The 23,803-nt window shown below is 61.1% G+C and overlaps 1 protein-coding gene across 2 annotated transcripts in view; it reads left to right on the top strand.

The window, feature by feature from the left end:
• The window catches only part of MAP3K1 (mitogen-activated protein kinase kinase kinase 1), a 56,315-nt gene that overhangs the window by 8,914 nt on the left and 23,598 nt on the right, over positions 1-23,803 (top strand). For both annotated transcript variants that reach the window (XM_037132640.2, XM_053657216.1), the window contains exons 2-6: positions 18,104-18,254; positions 20,303-20,503; positions 22,095-22,295; positions 22,646-22,762; positions 23,338-23,486. In XM_037132640.2, coding sequence (XP_036988535.2) covers positions 18,104-18,254; positions 20,303-20,503; positions 22,095-22,295; positions 22,646-22,762; positions 23,338-23,486 — 819 coding nt within the window. The remainder of the gene's footprint in view (positions 1-18,103; positions 18,255-20,302; positions 20,504-22,094; positions 22,296-22,645; positions 22,763-23,337; positions 23,487-23,803) is intronic.

The following is a 23,803-nucleotide window of genomic DNA, read 5'->3' as shown; positions in this document are numbered from 1 at the left end:
GGGGGAGAGTTGAGGGCGCAGAGACCCCACGCCTGCCCATTTCCTCGGCTGTGAGACGCAGGCTCTGCTTCCGGGTCGTGAGGACCGAGTGCTTGTGCGGCTCGAGGTGAGCGGGAGACACCACCGAGGGAGTGACGGCTGCCGTTGCTTCCTGCTGCAGAGTCACAGACAGGTTGTCGATCTTCCTGTGGTGCTTTTGTGGGTTTCGAAACAGAACTTCAGTCTCAGACCCACCCAAAGTGTCAGAGTGGCCCAGGGCTCTGGCCCCGTTTTCTCCGGAGGACCAACCTGGCACAGCAGCACTGTTTGTCGGTTAAGAGTTTAGCACATTCAATATTTTCAAATACCTGGAAGTTTCCAAATACATTCTTTCATAGTTACTTACTTGTGCATCACCGGCTTACCTCCTGAACAGCCACCATGAAAGCAGGTCGCCGACCAGAGAGCAGAGGCTGTGTGAGGGGCTCATGGCTGTGAGTCCTGTGACTTGGTGTAGTTTGGTGCCTCGAGTGCCTGGGCTGCAGTGATAGCCTCAAACACAGCCGCCCGCAGAACGGCCTCTCCAGGAGGGTCAGCCTGCCAGGCGCTGCAGCCAGTCCTTCCCGCAGACCAGGCCCCTCCCCAGCTGTCGGTGCCCTGGGTCCGACCTGCCACCCACCCCCGGCTTCCACCCACCCCCGGCTTCCTGCCCGCCCTCCCAGCCTCCGCTTCTGCTGCTGCCACCTCTCTGCTGGCCTCGGAATCGACCTCCCAGCTGCCAGCCCAGGGTCAGGCCATATCCCTCATCCAGTCCCTGCAGAACCCCCTGGTAGCAGCCTGCTGCCCCTGGACACGTCTTCGCCCTCTGTCTGTGCCGCTGTCCACGTGCGCAGTGCATGTCTGACTTGTGCAGGCCACACGCCGGCCGGGCGACCAGTAGCAGCCTGTCTCTTCCCGGGCACCCGGCCCCCGTCACTCGGTCCCCTTGGCTCACCCCTCTTTGTCTCAAAGTGCTGAGGGTGTCCCCTCTCTGAGCGCTCGCGGTGCCTCCGCTGTGAGGCCTTTTCCGTGGGGTCTTGCTCCCTTTGCAGTGAAGAGCTGCTGCTGGTCTGCAAGGTGCATGCGTCCAGAGGCCGGCCTGCCCTGTGAGTGCGGCCGAGATCTGGGCACGCGGCCCCGGCAGCGACTGCGACCCGCTGCTGTGGCCTTCGTGGTTTTCCCTCTGTCATTGCTTATGCAGCTGTGCCATGCTGAGCCAGTGTGGACCAAGAGTGTTTTGTGAAGTGCACCTCATTATGAGCTGAATCATGTTTCCCCTTTCGTCCGTTTTAACATTTCTGGGGTGCAGTCTTTGGGAAGTATTTAGGCACCAGGCAGTGTGTGGATGTCATCTAGGATAGTCCAGGGCCTCTCAACTCAGAGAAAAGTGTGCTCCGGCTGCAAGCCCAGAGCTTGACTGTGGCCCGTCACGGTTTGCATTGGCTGCCTGGTCGTAGTGGGCAAGGCCCCAGGGAGGTGACCCCCAGGGAGGTGGCTGGTCTGGGCTGCAGGCTCCATGGCCTTTCCAATCTCTGTACCTCCGTGTATGGACGCCTGCCTCAGGGCTCTTGCCACTGCCTCCAGAACCTGGACCACCCCCCGGGGACCCAGCAGGGAGGAAGGTTGGGAGGATGACAAGGTAGTAGTCCACCAAGGACAGGACAGGACAGGACAAGGCGGTGCAGCTGTCTGCCAAGTCCTGAGGAATGCGGGGGAGGAGGCAGGTGAAAGGGACCTGCAGGCAAGTTTCGTGGCCTCGGGGCAAAGGCTGTGTGGGGAGCTCACAGGCCCAGGCGGGCAGGCGGGCAGCCAGTGTGATCTGGAGAAGAGCAGGTGAGGCTCTAGGAGCGCCCTCCGATGGAGGCAGGGCACGAGCAGGCGGGAACCTGACCCTGGCCAGGACGAGGTTCTGGGCTTGGGTTGCAGAACGTGCAGCCCTTTCTGCCTCCTCAGTGCCTCCACTGCCAGTCCCTAGATCTCCAACTTCAGACAGAATAAAATCCTTTGTCGCCTGCCAGGTAACCGCCAAGCACTGGGAAGTGGGTCAGGAGGCCCAGAGCGGGAGCTGCGTGGGGGCTGGGCCTCAGGGCCCGGTGGGGCGGGGATCCTGCGTGGGCGGCAGCACAGCCCGGGAGAGGCCTTGGGAGAGGCCTTGGTGCCGTGGGCTGTGCCAAGGCAGTGTGGTGCTGCTGGGGGCCTGGGCCCTCCCTTCGCCTCTCTAACCCGCACGTTTCCAATCTAGAAAACGGGGCTGGGGTGGGAGTGAAGAGATGACACTGTGGAAGTCCACTGGGACCGGCCGCTCCCGCCCCTACGGCTGCGAGGAGCGCACAGTCGTCACTGTATGGTTCCCGTCAGGGCGGCAAGGCCACAAGAGCAGCCTGTTTCCCCGTTATTTTGAGGTTCTTGCCACAACAGGGGAGGGCTGTGCCTGAGAAAACCGCACGGCGTGGGGCAGAGGGTGACCGGGTCCCCGCCCCACCAGGGCCTCTGTGTGCCCTTCGCGCGCCAGCGACCTCCCAGACTTCACCTGGAAGTTGTTGCTTAGTTGTAGTTACTGAGACAGTGTTTTGTGAGCATGTAAACTTGTGGTATTTTAAATCTGGGTGCCAACTCTGAGGAAAAAACAAATGAAGAGCAGTGAAGGCTTAGAAAAGAGAGAAATCGTATTTGTTAACTGACATTTAATGATGAGAAAGTATTTTATTTTTTAAAAAACATGTAACTGCTGGCAGAATAGTATTTTGCAAAGTGGAGAAAATAAATTAGGGCAAAGTAGTGAGCATGTTTGTGTTTAGTAAACATTTTTAGAGAGCAGTTTTGAAAATAACTTATTAAGTGTAGTTTTGGTCACTGTAGCATTAAAAACTCTTTCCTTCCTCAGCTTTAGTCTCACTAGGAGGGGACGTTCCCCAGGGATGACCTCCACACGCAGAGGTCCTTTGACTTTTCCTGTCCTTGATAATGACCTCTTCCTAAGTCCACGTGACTGGTTCACTTTGTGACACATTGTTATATGTACAGCGCATACATAACTGGTGACCATCATTTCACTCATTGTGGAACTTCAGGCTTAATTACATTTGGGGAGTTCCTTTCGCATAGTTTGGACAGAGTTAGCAATTACTGGAAAGTAAAAGTTTCACTATCCTTTTTTTCCTTTTTAATCTGTGACTTGGGGCTCGAGTTCTAGACAGTTTTGACTTTGGAATAGAGTTGGAATAAGACTTTTTAACTGATCTGGTTGTGGGATTGGACACCACGAAGCGTATTCATACGAAACTCCAGCTGGTGCCTCCGCACAGACCCTCGCTGCACACAGGGACCCCCGCCACACCGACTGCTCGTCCAGGGTCCGGTGGGGCCGCGGCCGGGCCCCTCCTGCCTCCCTGCGCACCAGGCACAGCCCGCGCTCTGGTTGCTGGGACCCCTCGTTCGGCCCCTTGGGAGCATTTCCTACATTCTTCATTTCCAGACGAGGCTGCTGAGAATCAGAGCAAAGTCCCTTCGCCTGTTGGTTGCCTGGGCACCATTCTAGCTACCGTGACTGTCCTAACTGGCTGCAACTCCACAAAATACGGCAGCTCGCCTGGCGTTGGCACCGTGCAAACCAAAGTCATCTGTGGTTTTCCAGGAGCCCAGCAGGGCATCCCTGCTGCGCCAGGAGGGTGCGCCTGGTGTTTTCAATACAGTGAAGACGGAGGAGGGGGCTCAGGTCTGGAAAGGCAGTTGGGCGTCAAAGAGAAGAGATCGATGCCCCGAGATTTCTTGCTTTCTCTTCTGCCTCTTCCTTCCTGGGCCAGGTTTCGGAGATTAGGAATGAAACCATCAGTGTCTGAAGTCAGCTTATCTCTGAATGCAGCAACTCGCCGAAGAAATGTGTTCAGAATTACAGTGTCGTGCAGCGCTCTCTCCTTGTTCAAGGTCCCCCTGGATGCTGAATGCCACAGATTCTCATTTCTGAAAACCGGTTGGTAGAGCTTTCTTATCTGAGTAGAGCATATTTTGACCATCACTGAGCCAAATGGAGTTGTTTTTCCGTCTCTTTCTCACCAACTCCCAACACACTCACGTACAGCCCCACCCAGTTACACACTCAGTCATACGCTCAGGCCACACTCACACACGCCACACTCACACAGCCTCACGGTCACGTGCCTACATACACAGTCACACAGTCATGCACTCACGTGTGTAGTCACACTCACACTCATGCACACCCACACAACCACACTCACACACACACACCTTGCTAACCTGCTGTCTTTGCCCTCCGGCCACTGGGGACTGTGTGCGGCCGGGCTCACGGGAAGCCCCCGCCAGAGACAGAGGGTTGCAGGTTCCACGGGGGCCTGGCCGTGCCCCCGAGGCCTGGCTGTGAGGAGTCACACCTGGTGTGGGCGGTGGGAAGAAACGTGGAGAGAGAAATACTTAATGAAAATGTGACTTCACGCCCCCCACCCCACCCTGCAAAGTCCAGAATGATTCGGTGCCAGGGTCTTGCAAGCGGTTTTGTTGTGTTTTGTTTATATACAGCTTTTAAGGAAATAACTTGCGGAAAGTTGCGTATGCTCAGTGTTCTGTTTTATCACGTTGTTGGGAAGTCTGCCTTTGCTGGTGGCAGCCTGGGTTGCTCGGGACTGGGCTGTGACAGAGCGGGAAGTCCTGTGGACACCGAGCTCTGTGACCCGCAGGCCCAGGCCCTGCTCAGCGCCCTTTCCAGGCCGGCGGGGAAATTCCGGCCCCCACCCTCTGACGGTGGGGTTTCCCCGGAGAGAGCCCTGCTCCTCGGGGGGGGGGGGGGGGGGGACGACTCTGTCCCAGGAGGAGGTGGCCCGCAGTGGTGCCCCGGGGCTGCAGCACCAGGCGGGTCGTCTCCACACCGGCAGTTTTCGGGTGCGACACTGTCCGAGTGCCCCACTCCCTTAGTGGGTGGGGGTGCCTTTGAGAGGGCAGAGGAGCAGGGCGTGGGGGAGGGGAGCCCAGGACGGGCCAAGGGAAGAAGGGGGCGGGCCAAGGGAAGAAGTGGGCGGGCCAAGGGAAGAAGTGGGCGGGCCAAGGGAAGAAGTGGGCGGGCCAAGGGAAGAAGTGGGCGGTCGGGTTGCTTCTTTCAAGGCAAGAAGGATGCTCACGGGCTGAAAGGTGGAGGAAGAGGAGGGCGCGTCTTACTGTGGCCGACACTCTTCCCTAATGCTGAGCTGCCTGCGAGGGGGAGTCCCCACAGAGGGAGTGAGGATGCAGCCCGCTTCCTCCACACCCTGGCCATCTCGGCTCGCGCTGCCACAGAACATCTGCCCGACAGGCTGGCGCAGGGACCCCAGGAGCGATGGCCCATTCTGACCGAGACGTGTGCTGGACACACACGGCCCACTGTGGCCCCGCCTGCGTGGCGCCCATGACCCGTGGGCTCGTCACAGGGGCACGTGGGCCTTTTCGGGAGGGCCTTCCTGCGCGGTCCGAGGATGGCGCTCTGTCCACACCCTTGGGAGCTCTGACTTCTCCATCCTCTTCCTGATCGTCACTGGTGGGAGGACTGTCGTCATGGCAGTACTGTCCTGGCCACACTCCCCTTTGGCCGGCCTGTGGGCCGGTGGCCAGCCAGTCAGACTGGCGCTGAAGGCCCCGGCGTGCTGACCCCCGGCAGGTGGTCTGTGAGCACGTTCTTGGTGCTGACAAAACACCAGTGGTGTAAGTGGTTGCTTTCTGGAGCGTGAGTCAGGGCCCGTCTAGAAAGACCCTGCAGGTGTTATTCAGGGTCCCACGTGGCTGATGAGGTTGCATGAGAGGCATGGCAGGCCCTCCGCCTGGGCACTTGCACGCGGCCAGCTGTGCCCTTGGAGGCTTAGGTCCCCCCACCGTTTCTGAAGGTCTGTTCTGTGTGTGGACGTCTGGTTGTGATGGGAGGATGGTCCAGAACCGTGGCGTTCACTCCTTAGTGGCACTCGGGTCACCTGCTCACACACACCTGGTGCAGAGAAAGGCTCGGAGCATCCTTGGGAACAGCGACCAACATCGACACAAGTCCCCAGATTCATGGCTGACTTTACTGAACGCGTGTGAATTTTGCATTTTAGTCCCATTGGCTTTTAGCAGGGATGTGTCGCTGCGCCCACTCCGAGTCTCGGAGGGAACGTGGCGTCTGGCATAGATGCTTCGGCTCCAAAGGCTCCTGCCTGCTGTGCCCCCAGCTGGGCGAGGCCAGGTCCGAGGGCCCCTCCTGCCGCCCCGGCCCTTCCCTGGTCTCCCTGCCGTGGGTGCCGCCTCCTGGCTTCTGCCTCCCCCCTCGCAGGGCTCCCCCAACGCCCTCGCCTCGGCCTCAGGAAGAGCGACCAGCGCAAGCAGAGGTGGGGATGCGGACACCAGCCACGGCCACGGCTCCTACCGGGCCCACGGTGCTGGCGACAGGAGCCCTGTGAGGCCGACCCCAGCTCTTCTCTCCTGCCTCGGTTTCCCTAGAACTGGAGGTGGAACCTGAGGGAGGCTCATTTATGTTCAAGGCCTTCCTGCCCCAGGCCTGCCCGCAGCCCATGGCCTGTGAGTGCAGACGTGCCAGAGCCAGGACCCGGGACACAGGCTCTGTCCCTCCGCTCCACTCAGCGTGTGCTGCCCGAGCTCCTTCCAGGATGGGGGACAGGAAGTCACAGCCCAGGGTGAGGCTTTTAGAGCACGTGCTGGGTGGGGGTGGAGTGGCTGAGGGCGGGGTCCCTGACAGTTTCTCCCAGGTGGGGCCGCCCTGGACCTGAGTGGGAGGTGGGGCCGCCCTGGACCTGAGTGGGGAGGTGGGGCCGCCCTGGACCTGAGTGGGGAGGTGGGGCCGCCCTGGACCTGAGTGGGGAGGTGGGGCCGCCCTGGACCTGAGTGGGAGGTGGGGCCGCCCTGGACCTGAGTGGGAGGTGGGGCCGCCCTGGACCTGAGTGGGGAGGTGGGGCCGCCCTGGGCCTGAGTGGGGAGGTGGGGCCGCCCTGGACCAGGACCCGGAGACGGCCCCGGGGAGCGGGCGGACGGCGCTGTCTCCTTGTTTTGTCGCTGTGAACGCGCCTCCGTTTCCGCTTTTCACCTGGAAGTCTGCAGGTTGGCATCAGCCAGAGGGATGATGGGTTGAGTCAGAGTTATTCTAGGTAAAAGGGTATTCACACGTCTGATTGTGAAAAGCAGTGGCTGTCATGTTTTAAAACAGAAGTCACACCGTAATACGATTTGTATCCATAAAGGAGTCACTTGCCGTGTCTCCGCCCACTTGTTCTTTCACAAGTGAATCTGTTAAAACCAGGACACGGTCGTGACGAATGTCTTCCGAAGTGTTTGCCAGGCTGAGCCCTGAGTCGAAACCTGCCAGTTTAAAATAAACGCAGTTTGGTTCCACAGTGTAGCTCTTGGTGCAGTGACGAGCGCTTGACGCGTTTGTGCAGCCGGCGGAGCCCCGCGGTGGGCGGGTGGGCGGGGCGGGTTGTCAGGCGACCGGCCTTCTGTTTCCGCGAGCAGCGGGCAGGGGCAGCAGGGGCAGCAGGGGCAGCAGGGGCAGCAGGGGCAGTGACGCGCACCTGAGCGGCAGCGTGGAGGGTGTGGCCCCACGGTCCCGTCCCGAACTCTCCGTGTCTCCAAGGGCGAGCTCTAGTGACTGCCCGACAGCGACCCCAGTGGTGAGGGTCGCCCAGCCCCCCTTCCTGTGGGCGGAGCAGGCAGCTGGCGCGCTCTCTCTCCAGGGGCGTCTGTGCCCCACAGCCGTCACTCAGAGGACGCTGGTGCCGAGCCCGAGCCATCGCCGTGTCCGCACGCTGCTGTCCCGCACGCAGGCTCCCGCTGCCGGTGGGGCGTTGGCGCTGGGCGAGTGGGAACGGGACAGATGTCTGGGGAGAAGCCGCTCCGAGGAAGAACTTAAGGGGGCTGTGGGGCATGTGGCGTCGGTCCAGGTCTGCTCCTGGGTGGGGCCGGAGGTCACTGAGGAGACCCCAAGCTGCAGACCTGCGAGCCTGCTGCAGGTGACCCGCGTGGTGGCTCTGCTGGTTCTTCACGAGGAGCCAGTGTCTCGTTGGCGAGCACGCGCCCTTGCCGGCCCGAGAGGCTCCGTCTGGGGGCTTTACGTGGCTGCAGTCCGCAGTTTGTCGGGCCAGCGGCGTCTGGCCTCACCTGCTGCTGGGCATCGGTTGTGTCCAGCTGTGCCCAGTTGTCGGTGAGGGGAGGCGGGTGTGCGGGGCCAGCTCACACTCGCTGACGTGCAGGGTCTGCGCTGGAGTCCTGGAGTGCGGCGTGAAAACACGTGCAACGCAGTGTAGGAGAACTTACTCTGTGTGAAATGCACACCTTTTCATACGGCTTTTATTGCTTTACTGGGGCGACGTTGGTTAATAAAACCGCGGGCTTCGGGTGTGTGTTTTCATAGCACATCATCTGTATGTCGTACCGTGTGCTCACCCCAAGTCAAGTCTCCTTCTTCACCACTTGCCCCTTCACCCTCTCCTACCTCCTACCCTGCACCTCTTTCCCTGGCAACCGCCACACTGTTGTCTGGGTCTCTGAGGGTCTGCTTGGTTACTTGGTCCCTTCACCCTTTTAACCAAAATTAGTCACTTCTTTAGTTTTGTAGAATAAATTGCATCTCAGAGAACAGCTCTCAAAATTTAAGAACATACAGAAGAGCCTCTGTCCCTCTTTCTCACGTCAGGAGTCCTGGCCGGAGGGCGGACGTTCGCTGCAGACGTCACAGTTTTCACGGCGCCCAGGCCGAGGTGTGTCCGCGGTCACGGGGTCTGCGGACTGGCGTTCAGCCTGGCTCAGCAGCAGCCCCGCCTCCCAGCCGCTCCCCATTTGCCGAAGCCGACCTGACCCTTGTGTCTGGACACAGGGTGGGCCAGAAGCAGGCTCCGCGGCGGCCGAGGGTCTAGGCCCGGGTGAGGGCCCGGCTTGGGACTTGTCACGGCCCAACCAGACACTGGCTGGGGGGCCGCCTCCCCTCTCACTCAGGACACTGCTTCTCGACCTGACGGCTTGGGCACTTACGCCTGCAGCATGGTTGCGTGTCTTCTCGGGAAGAGAGGTCGGTGGTCCCTTCATTTAAAGTCCGTGGTTTTACTGGCGAACAGCCCCACAGCCCGTGTCCTGCGGCCTCTGCTTTCTCAGACGCACCTCCTGGCAGCGTCTTTGAGAGCGTTTTGAAGGCGCCCTTCCGCACAGCCACGCCCCTCACGGTGGCATCTGAACTGCTTTGGTGGCAGCGACCGTTGGGGGACTGAGTCCGAGAGTTTCCTGTTTTCCAGCCTGGTTGTTCCCGGGGTCTCCAAACCCATGCGTCCGCGCAGGGGGCGGTGGGAATGTCCAGAGAGGCCTGGTGTGTGTCAGGGCCCCTCGCAGGCCTGTCGCACTGGCTCTGAGGACAGAGGCTCTTGGGGATGCGTCCTGGTGTCCCCTCCGTGAAGCACCACTCTGCGGTCGATCTGGTCTGTCTGCTGAATTCTCCAAGTACGGGAGGGCGGCCAGTCCTGGGACCAGGCGCGCTCAGGGTGGGCCTGGGACTTGGCTCCGTACGCCCAGCCCAGTCGTCCTTCTGCGGGTCCCTGGAGCCAGCCACATGCAGGGTGTGGCTCGGGGGCGCACGCCCATCTGTAAGGAAGCATGTTGGCCGTGCAGAGAGGTGCAGGGTGAGCAGCCCCAAAACCCTCACCTGCAACTCACAACCCTGAGCGCGTCACCTGGCTGCGGCCCCGGCTGTGTCGGGCCGTGAAGAGACCGGTCAGGGGCCCTCGGGCCTCCCAGCTGCCTCCGGCCGCCCGTGGGCGAGGGGCCGTGGTCACCTCGCAGGGAAGTCTTCCCCTCCAGTGCTCTCTGGTCAGCACTCTTCCCTCCTGAAACTGGAAGCAAGTGGCGTTTTGCTGTTCGCACCTGCTCTTCAACGCACACGCGATCAGAAGAGCCTGGGCAGCAGCCGCACATGGAGGGTGGGGGGCAGAGGACGTGGGAGCCAGAGCAGCCCGGTCCTGCGGGGGGCAGCCTGCCACCGTGGGCCCTCCGGGCGCTCGGCCTCCCTGCGAGTCTCCTCGCCTGCAGCAGGACGGTGCACCTGTCGCTTCAGCGGTCGTCATCAACGATGACGGTGACAGCGGCAGCCCGGTGGCCACGCTGGCCCTGAGCTCGTGCCGCCGCTCCCCCTGCTGCAGGGCCACGCGCCGTGGACCTCCCTGAGGCACGGGCCGTCTGCAGAGGGCGTCCCCCGCAGAGGCGTGTGCAGCGCCAGCTCTCGTCCTCTTTCCACAGAGGCATCGGGGCGGCGACTTCCTTTTGAGCACAGCACGTGCGTGGGCAGTTTAGAAACAGTCCAGCCGTCGTCAACGTGACGAGAACGGTTTGAGCATCATGGCTGTGACCCGGCAGCCAAGGAGAGTGGACTGCAGTGCGCATGTGTGAACAGTGAGGACCTCACCGCACTGGTCAGAGGGGGCGGTGCACGCTGTTGAGTGAGCGTGTGTGTTGTGTGTCCGTCACATTCAAAATGAGCGGGTGAGTAGAGCAGTGCGTCTGCGTCAGATTTTGTGTTAGGCTTGAACATTCCTCCGTGGACACTTCAGACGATTCAGGAGGCCGCAGCCGTGGGCAGCTTCACTGTAACGACACGCCACTCTTGCATCACGCCTGGTGCAGAGGTTCTCTGGTGAAACATCAGCTCACCCAGGTGACTCAGCCCAGATTTGAGGTCCTAAGGCTTCTGGCTTTTCCCGAAACTAAAGTCACCTTTGAAAGGGAAGAGACTTCAGAGCTTTGATGAAATTCAGGAAAATACGGTGAGGTAGCTGTGGTGACTGGGAGAACTGTGTGAGGTCCCGAGGTGCCTGCTTTGAGGGGGACTGAGGCGTCATTGTCCTGTGTGCAAGGTTTCTTGTATCACCTTCTGTAAATGTCTCTGATTTTCATAGTGCATGGCTGGACCCCTCCGGGACAGACCTGTGGATTAGTTCAGTTAAGCCTGCTACCCACTCTGTGCAGTTAGCGTCACCCCATCTCACAGAAGGGAAGTGGGGTGTGGGAGCTGCCCGGCTGGGGCAGCAGCCACGCAGTGGTAGACCCTGGGCTTTAACACAGCTCCTGTCTGGTCACTGTCCATACTGCCTGCGTCCCGGTGCGACTGGTGTTTGAGATGCCGTCCAAGGACATGGCCTTCGGGTCCCGCCTTCTCTGCAGGACAAGCATCCGTTTGGTTTTGTTGTGTGTACGGCCAGACATCACCTGACCGGTGCTTCCCGAACCCCTGCGTGGTCTCGCGGGTGCCTCACCAGGACTGCCCAGTGGTCTTGCTGCATCCGCTATGACTTGCTTCCCGCCCACCCCCCGAATCACTGCCAGGGAAGTGGCGTCAGGGTGGGAGCCACCAAGTGGTCCCCCTGCTCGGGCTCCAGGGCTTTGGTCAGGCGGGCGCTGAGCCCTCGGCCCTCGTGTGTCTCACCTTCCAAGGCCTCCCTTGAGAAGACGGTTCCCCAGGGCGTTTGGCTGATGTCTTCTTTGTCTTCACCGCAGACCTCAGTCCTGGGCAAGTGAGTGGACTTGGCCAGGGACAGGTCTGAGAGACACACCAGGGCCTGTGCTAGTGGTCAGACCGGGTCAGGAAGGAGGGCCCGACCCCGAGTCTCTCAGGCTGGGTTGGCACCAGCTGATTCTGTGCATCTGTCCAGCTGGTGGTCAGTCTCCCTGGAGCTGAGTCCTCAGTTGCACTCCAGGTGTGCTCGGTCTGTGGTGGTTGGAGACGTCTCGTGTTGACACGTGACAGCTGGTGTCGGCTGCTTCTCTGGGTTTTTCGTGTCATGTGTGTTGACTCTTGGAGCCAGCAGGGACGGAGAGCTGGCCCGGGGCAGAGTCTGAACCATTGTGTCCAGGGCCACTCACGGAAGGGCTTGGGGCCGAGCGGCTGTGAGGAGTGCTGGGGGTGGGTTTCTGCCCTTGCGGGGAATCGGGAAGCGCGGCGGGTTTTAGGTGAACCAGCGTAAGTGGGTTTGTCTGGTGGTTCCCGAACAGCAGAACTGTGCGCCGCTCAGTGCTTTATGGCACGTCGCTTTCCCCGGAGCGGACTCTTCTTTGGACAGCGTCCTTCCAGCTGCATGCCTGCAGGTCCCGTGCTTCTCTCTAAAATCACGCAGGCGTCGCCTCCCCTGTGGGTCTTTGCAGGGTCCCCGACAACGTTAAGGAGGGAGACCCACCCCGCCCGTGACCCTGTTTACTAAGTGTTCAGATGCCTTCGTTTCAGCCGAGAGGCTCTGCTTTCTCAGGGCGCTGGGCCACGCGCCCCGAAGGATTTGGCCCCGCCTTGTCTGTCTCCCCGTCTTTACCGCTTCGCGTTGGCCGCCGTCGCCTGGGCAGAGGGTCCACACCGCCGCCGCACGGCACTCACCGGATGGGGGGGCTCCAGCACTGGACGCACGGAGAAGAGAGCCCGTCCGTCGGGAAGTCGTCCTTCCCCGCTGGGCGTCCAGTTAACACCAACGGCACCCGTGGGGAGGAGGCGCGGAAGCGGCACCGAAGGAGCCCGTTCCAGCAGAGGCGGGGGGGAGGGCTCTGGGCTCGAAAGCAGCACCGGCCCCTCCTCTTCATTTGGGAACGGTAGACACCATCCGGGGTTTTCATTAACCTCAAAGACACGCAGAACGTCACCCTTTTCACTCCCCGCAGGTTTCATAAACTGTTAGGGGTGGGGACGGTGGCAGGCCACCGTGCCAGGTCTTCGCTGCCCGCTCAGTCTCCTGGCAGAATGGTCGGGGCTGTGACGTGTCTTTGGGGACAATGGACCCAGTGAAAATGTCACACACCCACTGGAGAAGGAAGGTTCCAGAGAGATCCGTGCACCGGAGGAGCCTCCATCTGGCACCGACTTGGCATCTTTCTGACGGGAACGAGGTGTGGGAGCAGTCACGTCCTCCGATAGTTGCCCTGTGCGGGGACTGCAGGCCGCGCCCCTGTGGGGGTGGCGGAGTCCTGCCCCACACCCCCGCCAGAGAGTGAATCTGGCGTCACCTGCCTTCTAGACGCTCCCACCCCCGGGTCCGTCCAGGAGCACGAAGGGGACTTCTGGACAGGAAGCACGGACACAGGCGAACGCCGGTAGAATAGCAGCCTCTTCCTTGCCGCCGTCAGCTGATGTGTCGACAGCTAAGGAAGAGGCTGCTCACGTCCATCTCTTCGGTGGGTCCAGTGGGAGACACAGCAGAGGGAGGGGTGAACTGCGGCGTGTTCAGCGCTGACGTCAAAAGGATGGGAGCCTGCGGCACTGAAGGGCTTCGAGCCCTCACGGGGTTTGCTGGGAGGGGCACGTGAGAAATGGGACCTTGCTGGTCTCGAACCCTGTGGAACTCAGCCTCGCAGAGCAGAGCGTCTCACCCGGGAGGCCTCCCCACTCACGGGCCAGGGGAAGGCGAGCGTGCGTCTGTGTCCCGGGTGTGGAGCGGCCATGGTGTCGGGTCCCTGTCACAGAGGCGAGTGCTCTCCAGAGCAAGGGGGGCGTCTCCCACAGGACCGAGTCCGGGTCACCCCTACTGCTGGGCCAGCTGGTGCCTCTGCCTTCCGCTGTCGCGCAGACAGCCCTGTTCCTGCGATGTGACGCGTCTCACAGTCACAGCGCGGTTCCTGTCCGGTTCTGACCCTCTCCCCACTGTCACTTGTCTGCATGGAGATCACCATCGGGTTTTCATTGGTGACTTGCGACCAGTAAGCCGCACCGAAGGCCAGACACCCTACAGCACACTGGTTTCGCCTCGGGCTGACTTCTGTTCTTTGAGGCCCTTGGTGGGCTGGCTGCCCTGGCCCTCTCTGCTTTGTCTCCTTGATGGCTTTTAAAAAAATAGTATTTTCTGATCGCAAATTACTGGTCTTCCAGGATCTTTACTCCTACGCACCTACCTCGAGTCGTCAGTCTCAGTTCTCTTTAAAACCTGTGTCGGCTTCCTGGTCGCCACGTGTCCTCCTGCCCCCGCTGGCTGTGCGGCTGCGCGGCCCCGCAGCCTCCTGTCGTCCCGGCAGTCGTGGCACCCGTCGCGGGTGCACCTTGTCCCAGCCAGTCAGCGGCACACTCGCCAGTGCCTGTGATGGGCATCTTCCCTGTCTCCCGGCTTGGTTGAGGGCACGTAATTGGTCTCAGTCCTCCCGAAACTGGTTGGTTTTTACATTCACGTTTTAGCACATTTCAAAAAGCGATTCTTCTTCCAGATTTGTTTGGAGCGTCTCAGTTCCGTTGCTCAGCGATGTCACCGGCAGTGTGTGTGTCAGACTCTGCTTGTGGCACGTCAGTGACTTGGACGGGTGGCTCCCTTTCGGGGAGACTTGGACGCACTGGGAGCAGCGAGTCCTGCGTTGCTGCTCCGCCCTCCCCAGGGGCTGGGCGGGTGTGCACGGGGGTCGGAAACCCTTTAGCCCTGTGCCTTCCCCTTGGGTCACCCGGGTCTCGGCCACAGGGGGCAGCCCCTTTGCCTCGACAAGAGGCACTCCTGCGTGAGCGTGGGCTCCGACCGCAGACACCTGCCGCACCAGTGACGCAAGCTTCGCACCCAGGCCCTGCTGCTGACTGGTGTGTCAGCTGCTGCTGGGTGGGCTGCTGGGAGGAGGTCGAGCACCTGCCGCCGCCACGCCTGGCCTCATAGGACACGTCCGTGTCCCTCCCTGTCACACACTGCGGAGAGACACATCCGTGCTAAAGATGAACACTGCAGAGGCATGTTGAAAGCCGTGGTGAGCCGGGTGCTGGGGCAGTGAGCTAGACGGGTGGAGAGGGCGGCTGACCCTCCAGCCCTCGGGGGAGCAGCTTCAAGTCCCCGCCCTCCCTGACCCCTGCTCTCTGCTCCTTCAGTCCTGCGTCCTCACTCCCAGTTTCTGCTCTGCTCTGTCTCCCCTCGTCCCCAAAGGACCCCCTGCCCCCCGCACCTTGCTCAGACCCCGCAGACCACCCAGGACAGAGCGTCTGTGGTCAGGGCATGATGCAGACCAAGGGGTGGGCTCTGCGGGTCCAGCGTGGTACCCTGGGCGTCGGGCCCCGTGGGGGGAGATGGCACGCAGGCCCCAGGCTCCATGCCGGCGCTGTCTGGCCGGTCTGGGCCGGTCGCACTGACAATGAGAGCCGATGGGAGCTCTCGAGGAGTGGAGGCCGGTACTGAGCAGACCTCCCTCGTCAGCTGGGAGAATCACTGTCGCCATGTTGGGGCTGTGAGGTGCCAGCAGGAAAATGCCTGCAGTGTGGACGGGACACACCCGTGTGCCGGAGAGGGATGTTTGGTGCTGAGGGAGGAGGGCAGGGCCGGCGCGCGAACCCGCGAGGTGGGTAGGAGGGGCAGAGGTGGGGAAAAGTCCTTGGGCCCCCGGAGGGAGGCCCTCGACTGCCTGTGGAGGGGCGGGTGGGGCGGCTGGGCTGCTCCCCTGGGGACGGGATGGCCTTTGTAGCAGGCGAATCCGTCATCTGGGAAGGGGCAGAGCCGGGAACCCAACCTGGGGAAGTGCCCGTGGGACTCGGGTCGGTCGCTGGTCCATTCCCAGGAAGGTCGGGAAGCAGAACCAGCAGGAAAGGCAGGCGGAGCTTAATCCGTAACTGTTCACACTTCACACTTATCTGGCCAAAAGCTTGGTGTTTTTAAGTCTTCAGGGTATTCCCGCAGTACGTGTATTTCCTTTGTCGAAAGGTCGAATGGACCAGGTGCGGTTTTAGTTAGAGTCACAGGTCCTGGGCAGTGGGCGGGAGGCCCTCAGACTGCGGGGGTTTACAACGGCTCTTGGTTCAGGTGGAGCTCGTGTGCCCTCCTCTTTTTTTGGAAAGGCGTTTCCTGCTGTAGGCGTGGTACTGATCGGACAGGTGACAGGTCACCGCCATACATAGTCACACACACACCTGGTAGAAACGAGTGCTCCACGTGTCCGACCTATGACGACTGCATGTCAGGGCTTTGAGAAAACAGTGAAAGTACGTCAGAAGGAGTGTTTACTCCTGGTTCGGTCTCAGTCTCAGAGACCAATGGAACTGAGAAGCGACGATGTTTCCTGGCAGGTGGGGTCGGTCCCATGGGTGGTGAGCGAGACGGTGCCCTGCACCCTGTGAAGGCAGGAGGTGAGCCCTGCCCATCAGGTCACAGCGGCTGATGGTGACGGGCGCTCTGACTTCAGAGGTGAAAATGCGGAAAGTCCATGCTGTGGAGTTAATTACACCTGTTACTTACGAAGACGCGGGCACGCTGGTTTATATTTGCGTGTTAACTCAGGAACAGTGGAAACGGTTCCGAGTAACATCTAGGTTGCAGGTGCAACGTTCATTGAATGCAGAACCACGCGAAGTTGAAATGACATGAACGCATCTCACGTCTGGAAGGAGGAAGGTCCTCAGGGCTGACAGCGTGTCAGCGCCACAGTGTCCGTGTGGCCAGGGTCGTTAGATGGGGGAGTCTGGGGGGGAGGGGCTTGGAGATGGCAGTGAGCACCTGAAGGCAGGGGTCCCCAGGCTCCGGGCCGCGGGCCCGTTGGGGTCCAGGCCTGTTAGGAACCGGGCCGCACAGCGGGAGGTGAACTTGAATCATCCCAAAACCAGCCCCCAGCCCAGGTCTGTGGAAAAATTCTCTTCCACAGAACCAGTCCCTGGCACCAAAAAGGTGGGGCCTGCTGCTTTAAGGGACAGTGCAAGAGGGAGCTCGGGATTCCTGGTCGAGGTTGGTCTCCAGGGAGTTGAAGGAAGCTAGAGGGCTGGACACCAGCAAGGTGAGCGTGGGCAGGTGAGCAGCAACCTCTGCAGAGCCCGAGCGGGAGGGCGTTTTTGGCAGTGAGCTAAGACCAGGCGTGGCAGGTGTCATGGGCCATGTTGAGCATCTTGGCTTCTGGTCCGAGTGTGGGGGACGCTGTGGAGGGCGCTGATGGGGAGGGGGAGTCTGTGCCCCCTGCAGCTGGGGAAGGAATGAGACTCTGGTTGCAGCAGCTCCCTCAGGAGCCTGCTAGTTCCCACCAGCTGAGTTGGCAACTGGACTTGGAGGATTGTGAATGGGTATACGTTTTCCCGAAGGTAATTTGCCATTCCTATCAAAAGTCTTAGTTAAGGTACCAAAAAGTGTACATTTTGACCCAGCAGCCCTATTTCAGGACACTGATTCTAAAGCAGTAAACTGAGGTCCGTGCAAAGTGTGCTGCTACTGACAGTGAGAATTGGTGCAGCAGAGGGTCTTCCTTTCACAGGTGGTGAGGAAGAGGCTGGCCGGCTGGCCTGAGAGAGGCCCCGGGACCTAGGGAGGCTTGGTTAGGCCGAGAGTATCCTCCTGTTGGGCTGGGTGCCAGGAGAGGGGACTAGAAAAGACGGACAGAGACACTTGATGGTGCCAATCTGTGGGGGGGGTGGCTTCTAGGGAGGCTCTCCTGCCCCTTGGGCCGGGCGGGGGGTGGTTCTGGTGGAAGTGGGACTGACCTTTGAGAACTAGCCCTGCGCTTCACCTCCCCGGACCATTGTTCTGGAGGGAACGTGGCTGCCATTTGCACAGGTTGGAGCAGCGACGTCCAGGGGCCGCCAGCCTAGGCGTCTGGTTGCCTGTGGGCCTGACTTCCCTGGGCAAATGCTGACCGAGCAGGACAGGTCTGGGGCACACCTTCCCCTCTCTCTCCACCCCTCCCTCTGCTCTCCCTCCTCCCCAACCCCAACACGATGTTTCATGATCAAATCAGATCAGGAAAAGCAGCCGAGTGAAGGAGTAAGAGAATCAGTCTTTTCTAAATGAAAGAGTAAATCAGAGAATCAGTTTTTTCTTTCCTCCTCCCCGCTCCTTTCCCCGGTTCACCTTTTTCCTGCCCACGCTGCGCCGTTCTTCGTCCGTCACACACTTTGCGCCCCTGTGGTGTAGTGCACACCATCCCTCTGCCCACGGGCAGGACCAGCGTCCTGTGCTCCCCACACTGCACGTCTGTCTTGCTGGGCGCCTGAAGGTGCCGCCGCTCTGCCCCGGGGATGGGTGGGGACGGGCCCGGAGCAGCATGGGGTGCCCTGTGAGCTCCGTCCCTGCCGACCCCGGGCCACTGAACTCGTCACGCAGGGCGGTTCGTTTCGTTGGTCCTGGCCAGTTCCTTCCCGCCTGTAACCCTCTCCCCTCCCTACCTGCTGCAGCCCCGAGATGGAGAGCAGAGAGACGCCGCGGGGCCTGCACAAGATGGACGACCGCCCCGAGGAGCGGGTGATCCGCGAGAAGCTCAAGGCCACCTGCATGCCCGCCTGGCGGCACGAGTGGCTGGAGAGGAGGGGCCGCCGGGGCCCGGTGGTGAGCGGGGGCCTGGGGGCGTGCGGGGTGTGGGGGCACCAGCAGGGTGGACGTGGCGTTGGGGCACGAGGCCACGCTGCCCTCTGCTGGCGGCGTCTGGCAGGCAGCCTCTCCTGGGAGAGCTTCCTGAAAACGTGAAACACAAAAGCAGTGTTGCAAATTTTATCCTGGGGTTTTATCTCAAAGGTAGAGGAAGTCACAAAAGATGAAATATCTCATGGGGTTGAGAAAGACCGACAGGTTGCCCAGGGCTTGGGGGAGGCGCCTGGGTCCCAGATGAGGACAGGCTCCACCCGCGGCCACGCTCTTCCTCTTCAGCGTCGGGTGCCCCTTGGAGACGTTGTGGCTGTGGTTTCACGCTGCCACGGTGAAGGTTTCACGCTGACCCGTGAGACGGCTTCCGCGTGCTCTGGGGCCCAGCGCCCCGGCCGGCCAGCACCACGAGTCCCGTGTGGCCTCTGTGCACAGAGGCGGCCGTGGTGTCAGTGTGTGAGCGCGCACGTGTGTGTACCAGGGGCAAGGGGATGTGGGCACGATCGTAAAGTCAGTCAAGCACCCCCCAGGTGACACCCCCCCCCAGGCGCCTGCGCAGGTTCAGAGGGGATGGAAGTAAGACTTGCGCTGCTGTCCCACCAGCCGCCTTCGAAAGCCCAGGGGCCTGTCTGGTGGCCCCCGTGGCTGGGCAGGGAGCGAGCCTCCCTGTCGGCTCAGAAGGCCGGGTCAGAGGCAGGTGCTGGCGGCTCTGTGCTAGCCAGACCCCCCCCACCCCTGCAGCCCTCACTGAGCCACCCGCTGGGGCCCCCGGAGCCCACCTGGGCTGCTTATTCCTTTCTCTCGGGTGCACGGCTGCCCCTCGCCCACCAGTGCCCCCCTTTCCAGCTAAGTCTGCACGCGTGCCCCGCTTAGTCCTCACCCGTCCATCAGCGGACCGGGAGGACATGCCCCGGATTGGTCTGAGGAGAGAGGAAGTTGTTGCAGCACGTCCTAGAAGGTGGCGGCTTCCTGCCCACCCAGCGTCTAGAAGGGCTTGGCGCAGGCTCCCCGGGGCCCGGGAGCGGGCGGGGTCCAGGTCATCCCAGAAGTCACAGTGCAGAAACCACAGCCAGCTCTTCACCCCCACCGTCTGCGGACCAGATTCTGTTCTTCCTCTTGGTCCTGCGGGGAGGGCAGGGCTCGCTGTCCCCCCCACCTTCTCCAGGGCAGGCTTCCGTTGCCCACAGCTGCTGTCTCCCCAGGGGTGTGACAGGTGAGGGAGGCGCCAGCAGCTCTGGCTGTGGAACTCGACTGGTGCACAGTAAACAGACGGGAAGTGAGGCTGAGGCCCTCCCAGCAGCTGCGGCTGCGCCTGGCGTGTGGGGTGGGGGCCACAGGCAGGGGGCGGGGCAGCTGTGTGGCAGAGTGGGGGGTGGGGTGTGGCAAGGCGTGTATGGTGGACGAACGCCCACCTAGTGGAACGGAGGGGCGGGGACTGTGCTGAGGCCGCAGAGTGCCTTCGACCTTCTGGTCGCAGCTGGGCTGGGCTTCACGAACAGCAGGCCTCGTAAGCTGCATTTGCACTTCAGAGGTGGGTGTTCGGGCTTCCAGCTGCTCTTTCGGTTTCCGAAGTCCCTGCCCCAGCCATCTGCTCTGGTGGAACGTTGCCCCAGAGGAAGCACAGGTGGCCTCGTGTCCACCAGTCCTGCTTGCAAGGCCTGCAGCTGCCAGTGCAAGTGGGGGGGAAACACGTGCCTCCGTCTGCCTGAGTCAGTTACCTGCGGGCACTGTGAGCGCTTGCCTTTCACACTGGTGTGCTACGCTCACAGCCTGGAGCGGCAGGTAACGCCACGTTCCCGAAGCGTGTGTGGGCCACATGTCAGCCCGTGGAGAAGCCTTCGGGGCCGACATCGGTGCGGGCACAACAGGCTGATGCTTACGGCTCTGCGGTGCTAAACGCAGGGTGAGGGCTGTCTGTTAAGTCTGTCTGATGCTGCACAACAGAGCTCTCCGAGTTCAGGCTTGCTTACTGTCTGTATGTTTGCAAGTGATCAGTGTGTTGGTGTTTAATTCAGGTGGTAAAGCCAATCCCCGTTAAAGGAGACGGACCCGAGATCAACGCCTTCGCCGCCGAGACGCAAGGAGAGGGCCAGACGAGCCCCGCGTCCCCGGCTCCCAAAGGCCGCCGCAGCCCGTCCCCCGGCAGCTCACCCTCAGGGCGCACGGCAAAGTCGGAATCCCCAGGAGTGAGGAGGAAGAGGGCTTCCCCGGTGCCGGTGAGTTGACGTGCTGACATTAAGACAGGTGAAGTTTCTGTGACGTTTGGGAGGTCCTCTGTCCCCGAGTCGGCACAGCTGCCCTCACAGTGTGGCCTGCACCCCCAGGGCTGGCAGCTCGGCAGCACCCGGTGCAGCCACGGTACCCGAGGCGGCTCCTCAGCCGCTGCCCAGCTGTCGGGGGCTCCCGGCACCTGCTGCTCAGAGCGCGCAGCAGGGTCTGCACCAAGGTGTTCGTGCAGCGGGGGGCGGACCCTCCCCGGCACCTCAACCGTGGACGTGCCATTTCGGGGACTGTGGGACAGCAACTTTCTGTCGAGCCAAAGACAAGTGTCTCAGGAGGGCCTGTCCCAACACGGAGGCTCTCGTCGAGCTGGCGCGGCACAGGGGACGGGCACTGCGGTGGCCCCAGGGTCGCACCTCCACGCTGGGGCAGACACGAGGCAAAGGTCCCCTCATCCTCTGCAGCGGCTGCACGGCGTTTTGCTGTCCGGACGAATCGTAGGTTGTTCAGTGATCTGCACGCCACTCTGTGCCTCTGTGAGCACGTCCACAGTCCGAGTGCTCAGCAGGCCGGGAGCACGTGTGTGGGCTCGTTCACTGGTTTTGCTGTTGCTTTTGAGTAGCTGCCTGTTAGACACCATCGGCTGCGTTGAGTTGCAGTTGGTGTGCTGCACTGCTGGCCTGTCGAAACCGTGCAGTTCCGGGTTTTGTGTGTTCACAGAGGTGCACCTGTCACGACAACAAATGGCAATTTTCATCTCCCCAGAAGGACACCCAAACCAGTGTGGGCCCCTCCCTAGCCCGAGGCTCCCACTGTCCACCTCTGGTCCCATCAGATTCAGAGCACGCTGGGTGCGCCCCTCAGTGGCTGCACACGGGGGCGGCTACCACACTCTGGCGGCTGGGCACAGTGCTGTCCTGGACACTTGTGTGGGCGTGTCCCTCCCTTCCCTTGGGTTTGCACAGAGGAGCCTGGTTGCTGAGCCACCAGGTCTCTGGAGCCTCACGCGTCCCCGTCTCACCAGCACTTCTCTTCCCTCACCCTTCCCAGAGGCCTTGGAGGCAGCTAACTGGACTTGCCCCAGGCCCCCGTCAGGAAGACTGAGCTCTGGGGAGCCCTGGAGCGGCACAGGCCACCCTGCCCCCGGGGAGTGCCCATCCCCTGCAGGGAGGCAACCTAGTCGGAAGAGCCACCTGCCAGGAGCTGAGGTGGGGTGCCTGCTGCACCTTTAGTGGGAGCAGCTGGTGTTCAGGTCCCGCAGAAAGACGTCGTTCTGCTGGCCTGCAAGGTGAACTTGTGCTTTCGATTCTGGATTACGTGGTGCTTGTCGAAAGACGCAGGTCGTCCTGATTTGTAACATCGCCACGTGGTCGTCTCAGCTGGAGAGCTGTCATGGGCTGCGTGGGGCGGCTGAGACTCCACAGGGTCATGCTCAGTGAGCCTGTCAGATGAAAGCATTTGCAGAACACGCTTTGTCCTGCTCCGCTCAGACTCGAGGCCAGGCGCTGCTTGAAGTGGGGCCTTTCTGGGCGAGTGCACCGGTTCAAGGAGGGACCAGGTCTCCTAACACGTGCCACTCTCCTGCAGTTTCAGAGTGGGAGGACCACGCCCCCTCGGAGAGCCCCTTCCCCCGACGGCTTCTCCCCGTACAGCCCCGAGGAGACTGGCCGCCGGGTCAACAAGGTGATGCGGGCCCGGCTCTACCTGCTGCAGCAGATCGGGCCCAACTCCTTCCTGGTGGGCGGGGACAGCCCGGACAACAAGTACCGGGTGTTCATCGGGCCACAGGTAGGGTTGGCTGCGTGCGTGGGTTTGGGGTGTCTGGTGGGAGCTGAGGCTTGGGCACCATCGCAGCCCAGTGAGCTGTGGCGAGTTCCAAGTAGGTTCTGGGCTGAATATGTGTAACGTGTTTATAAAGGTTTGCACTGCGACTCAACGCACATTAGGATACAAATTGAGTCTTTTTAATAAACTCACCAAACTGAGAGATTGGTTGTTGGAGATAGCTGTGGACTTTTCTTGCACACCAGTCGCTAGAACCTTTAGTGTGCTGAGCTTGGGAATATTTTTAAACGTGATCGACTGAGGGGTTCCGATGGAGCCACGTGAGCCTCAGTGGTCGCCGCTTTGCCCTGCAGAACTGCAGCTGCGGGCGCGGGGCCTTCTGCATCCACCTGCTCTTCGTGATGCTCCGGGTGTTCCAGCTGGAGCCCTCGGACCCCCTGCTGTGGCGGAAGACCCTGAAGAATTTCGAGGTGACTTGGGTGAATGCTGTAGTGTAAATGGTCAACCATGTCACAGGGTGTTTCCTGAACTTCTCCTGAGCTCCAGATGTTAATAGATGTGGTGTCCAGAAGGTCTGGGGGTGGAAATGGCTCTCTTGCAGTTCACTGAAGAATTAGTGTCTCTTTCCCAACTGGAAAGCAAGGAAACACTGGCTGTAAAAATACTGTCCCTAGTGAGCTGTGTGTGTTCTTAGTTTTGAAGCTCTTTTTTTTTTTAAAGGTTTTATTTACTTCTTTTTAGACAGAGGGGAAGGGGGGGAGAACAAGAGGAAGAGAAACATCGATATGCGTTTGCCTCCCACGTTCCCCCACTGGGGACCTGGCCTGCAACCCAGGCCTGTGCCCTGACTGGGAATCGAACCAGCAACCCTCTGGTTCGCAGGCCAGCGCTCAGTCCGCTGAGCCACACCAGCCAGGGCTTAGTTTTGAACCTCTCAAGTTGGCTTTGTGAAAAACTTCTGGGAGGAAAGACGAGGGGTGGAACCTCGAGCGCTGCTCGTGCGCACAGCGCGTGCGAACCGGTGGGCACCGTCTCTCCTGGCCAGGTGGAGAGCCTGTTCCAGAGGTACCACAGCAGGCGCAGCTCCCGCATCAAGGCCCCGTCCCGCAGCACCATCCAGAAGTTCGTGTCCCGCATGTCGAACTCGCACCCGGCGTCCTCGCCCAGTGCGTCCACGGCGGGTTCGGAGAATAGGTTCGTGTGCCTGCAGGGGTGAGGGCAGTGGTGCTTCGTCTGCTGAGGGTCGTTTTCACCCTCCTCATTGCGGTGCTCCAAAGCCATTGCGTCTCGGCTTTCGAGTTAACAGCAAGTTAAAGGCCACGTGTGACTGCGTGTGTGTGGACATATGAGACGTTGTGCCCCGAAGGCCACAGCGTGGAAAGCGGCACGTTAACTCTCCTCGTCAGAGGAGAGCTGGTGTCCGTGTCACAAGTGTGGCCAGTGTGGGATAAACAGTGAGCGGCCGCGGCGCCCCTGCTGCCACTCGGTGGCGTGGTGGACTGCCGCCGGCC

This window comes from Artibeus jamaicensis, unplaced genomic scaffold (assembly GCF_021234435.1).
Source record: "Artibeus jamaicensis isolate MK-2021 breed Jamaican fruit bat unplaced genomic scaffold, CSHL_Jam_final scaffold_369, whole genome shotgun sequence".
NCBI classification, from domain to species: domain Eukaryota; kingdom Metazoa; phylum Chordata; class Mammalia; order Chiroptera; family Phyllostomidae; genus Artibeus; species Artibeus jamaicensis.
The sequence above is the reverse complement of the archived record's forward strand: the minus strand, read 5'-3'. Positions and strand labels throughout refer to the sequence as shown.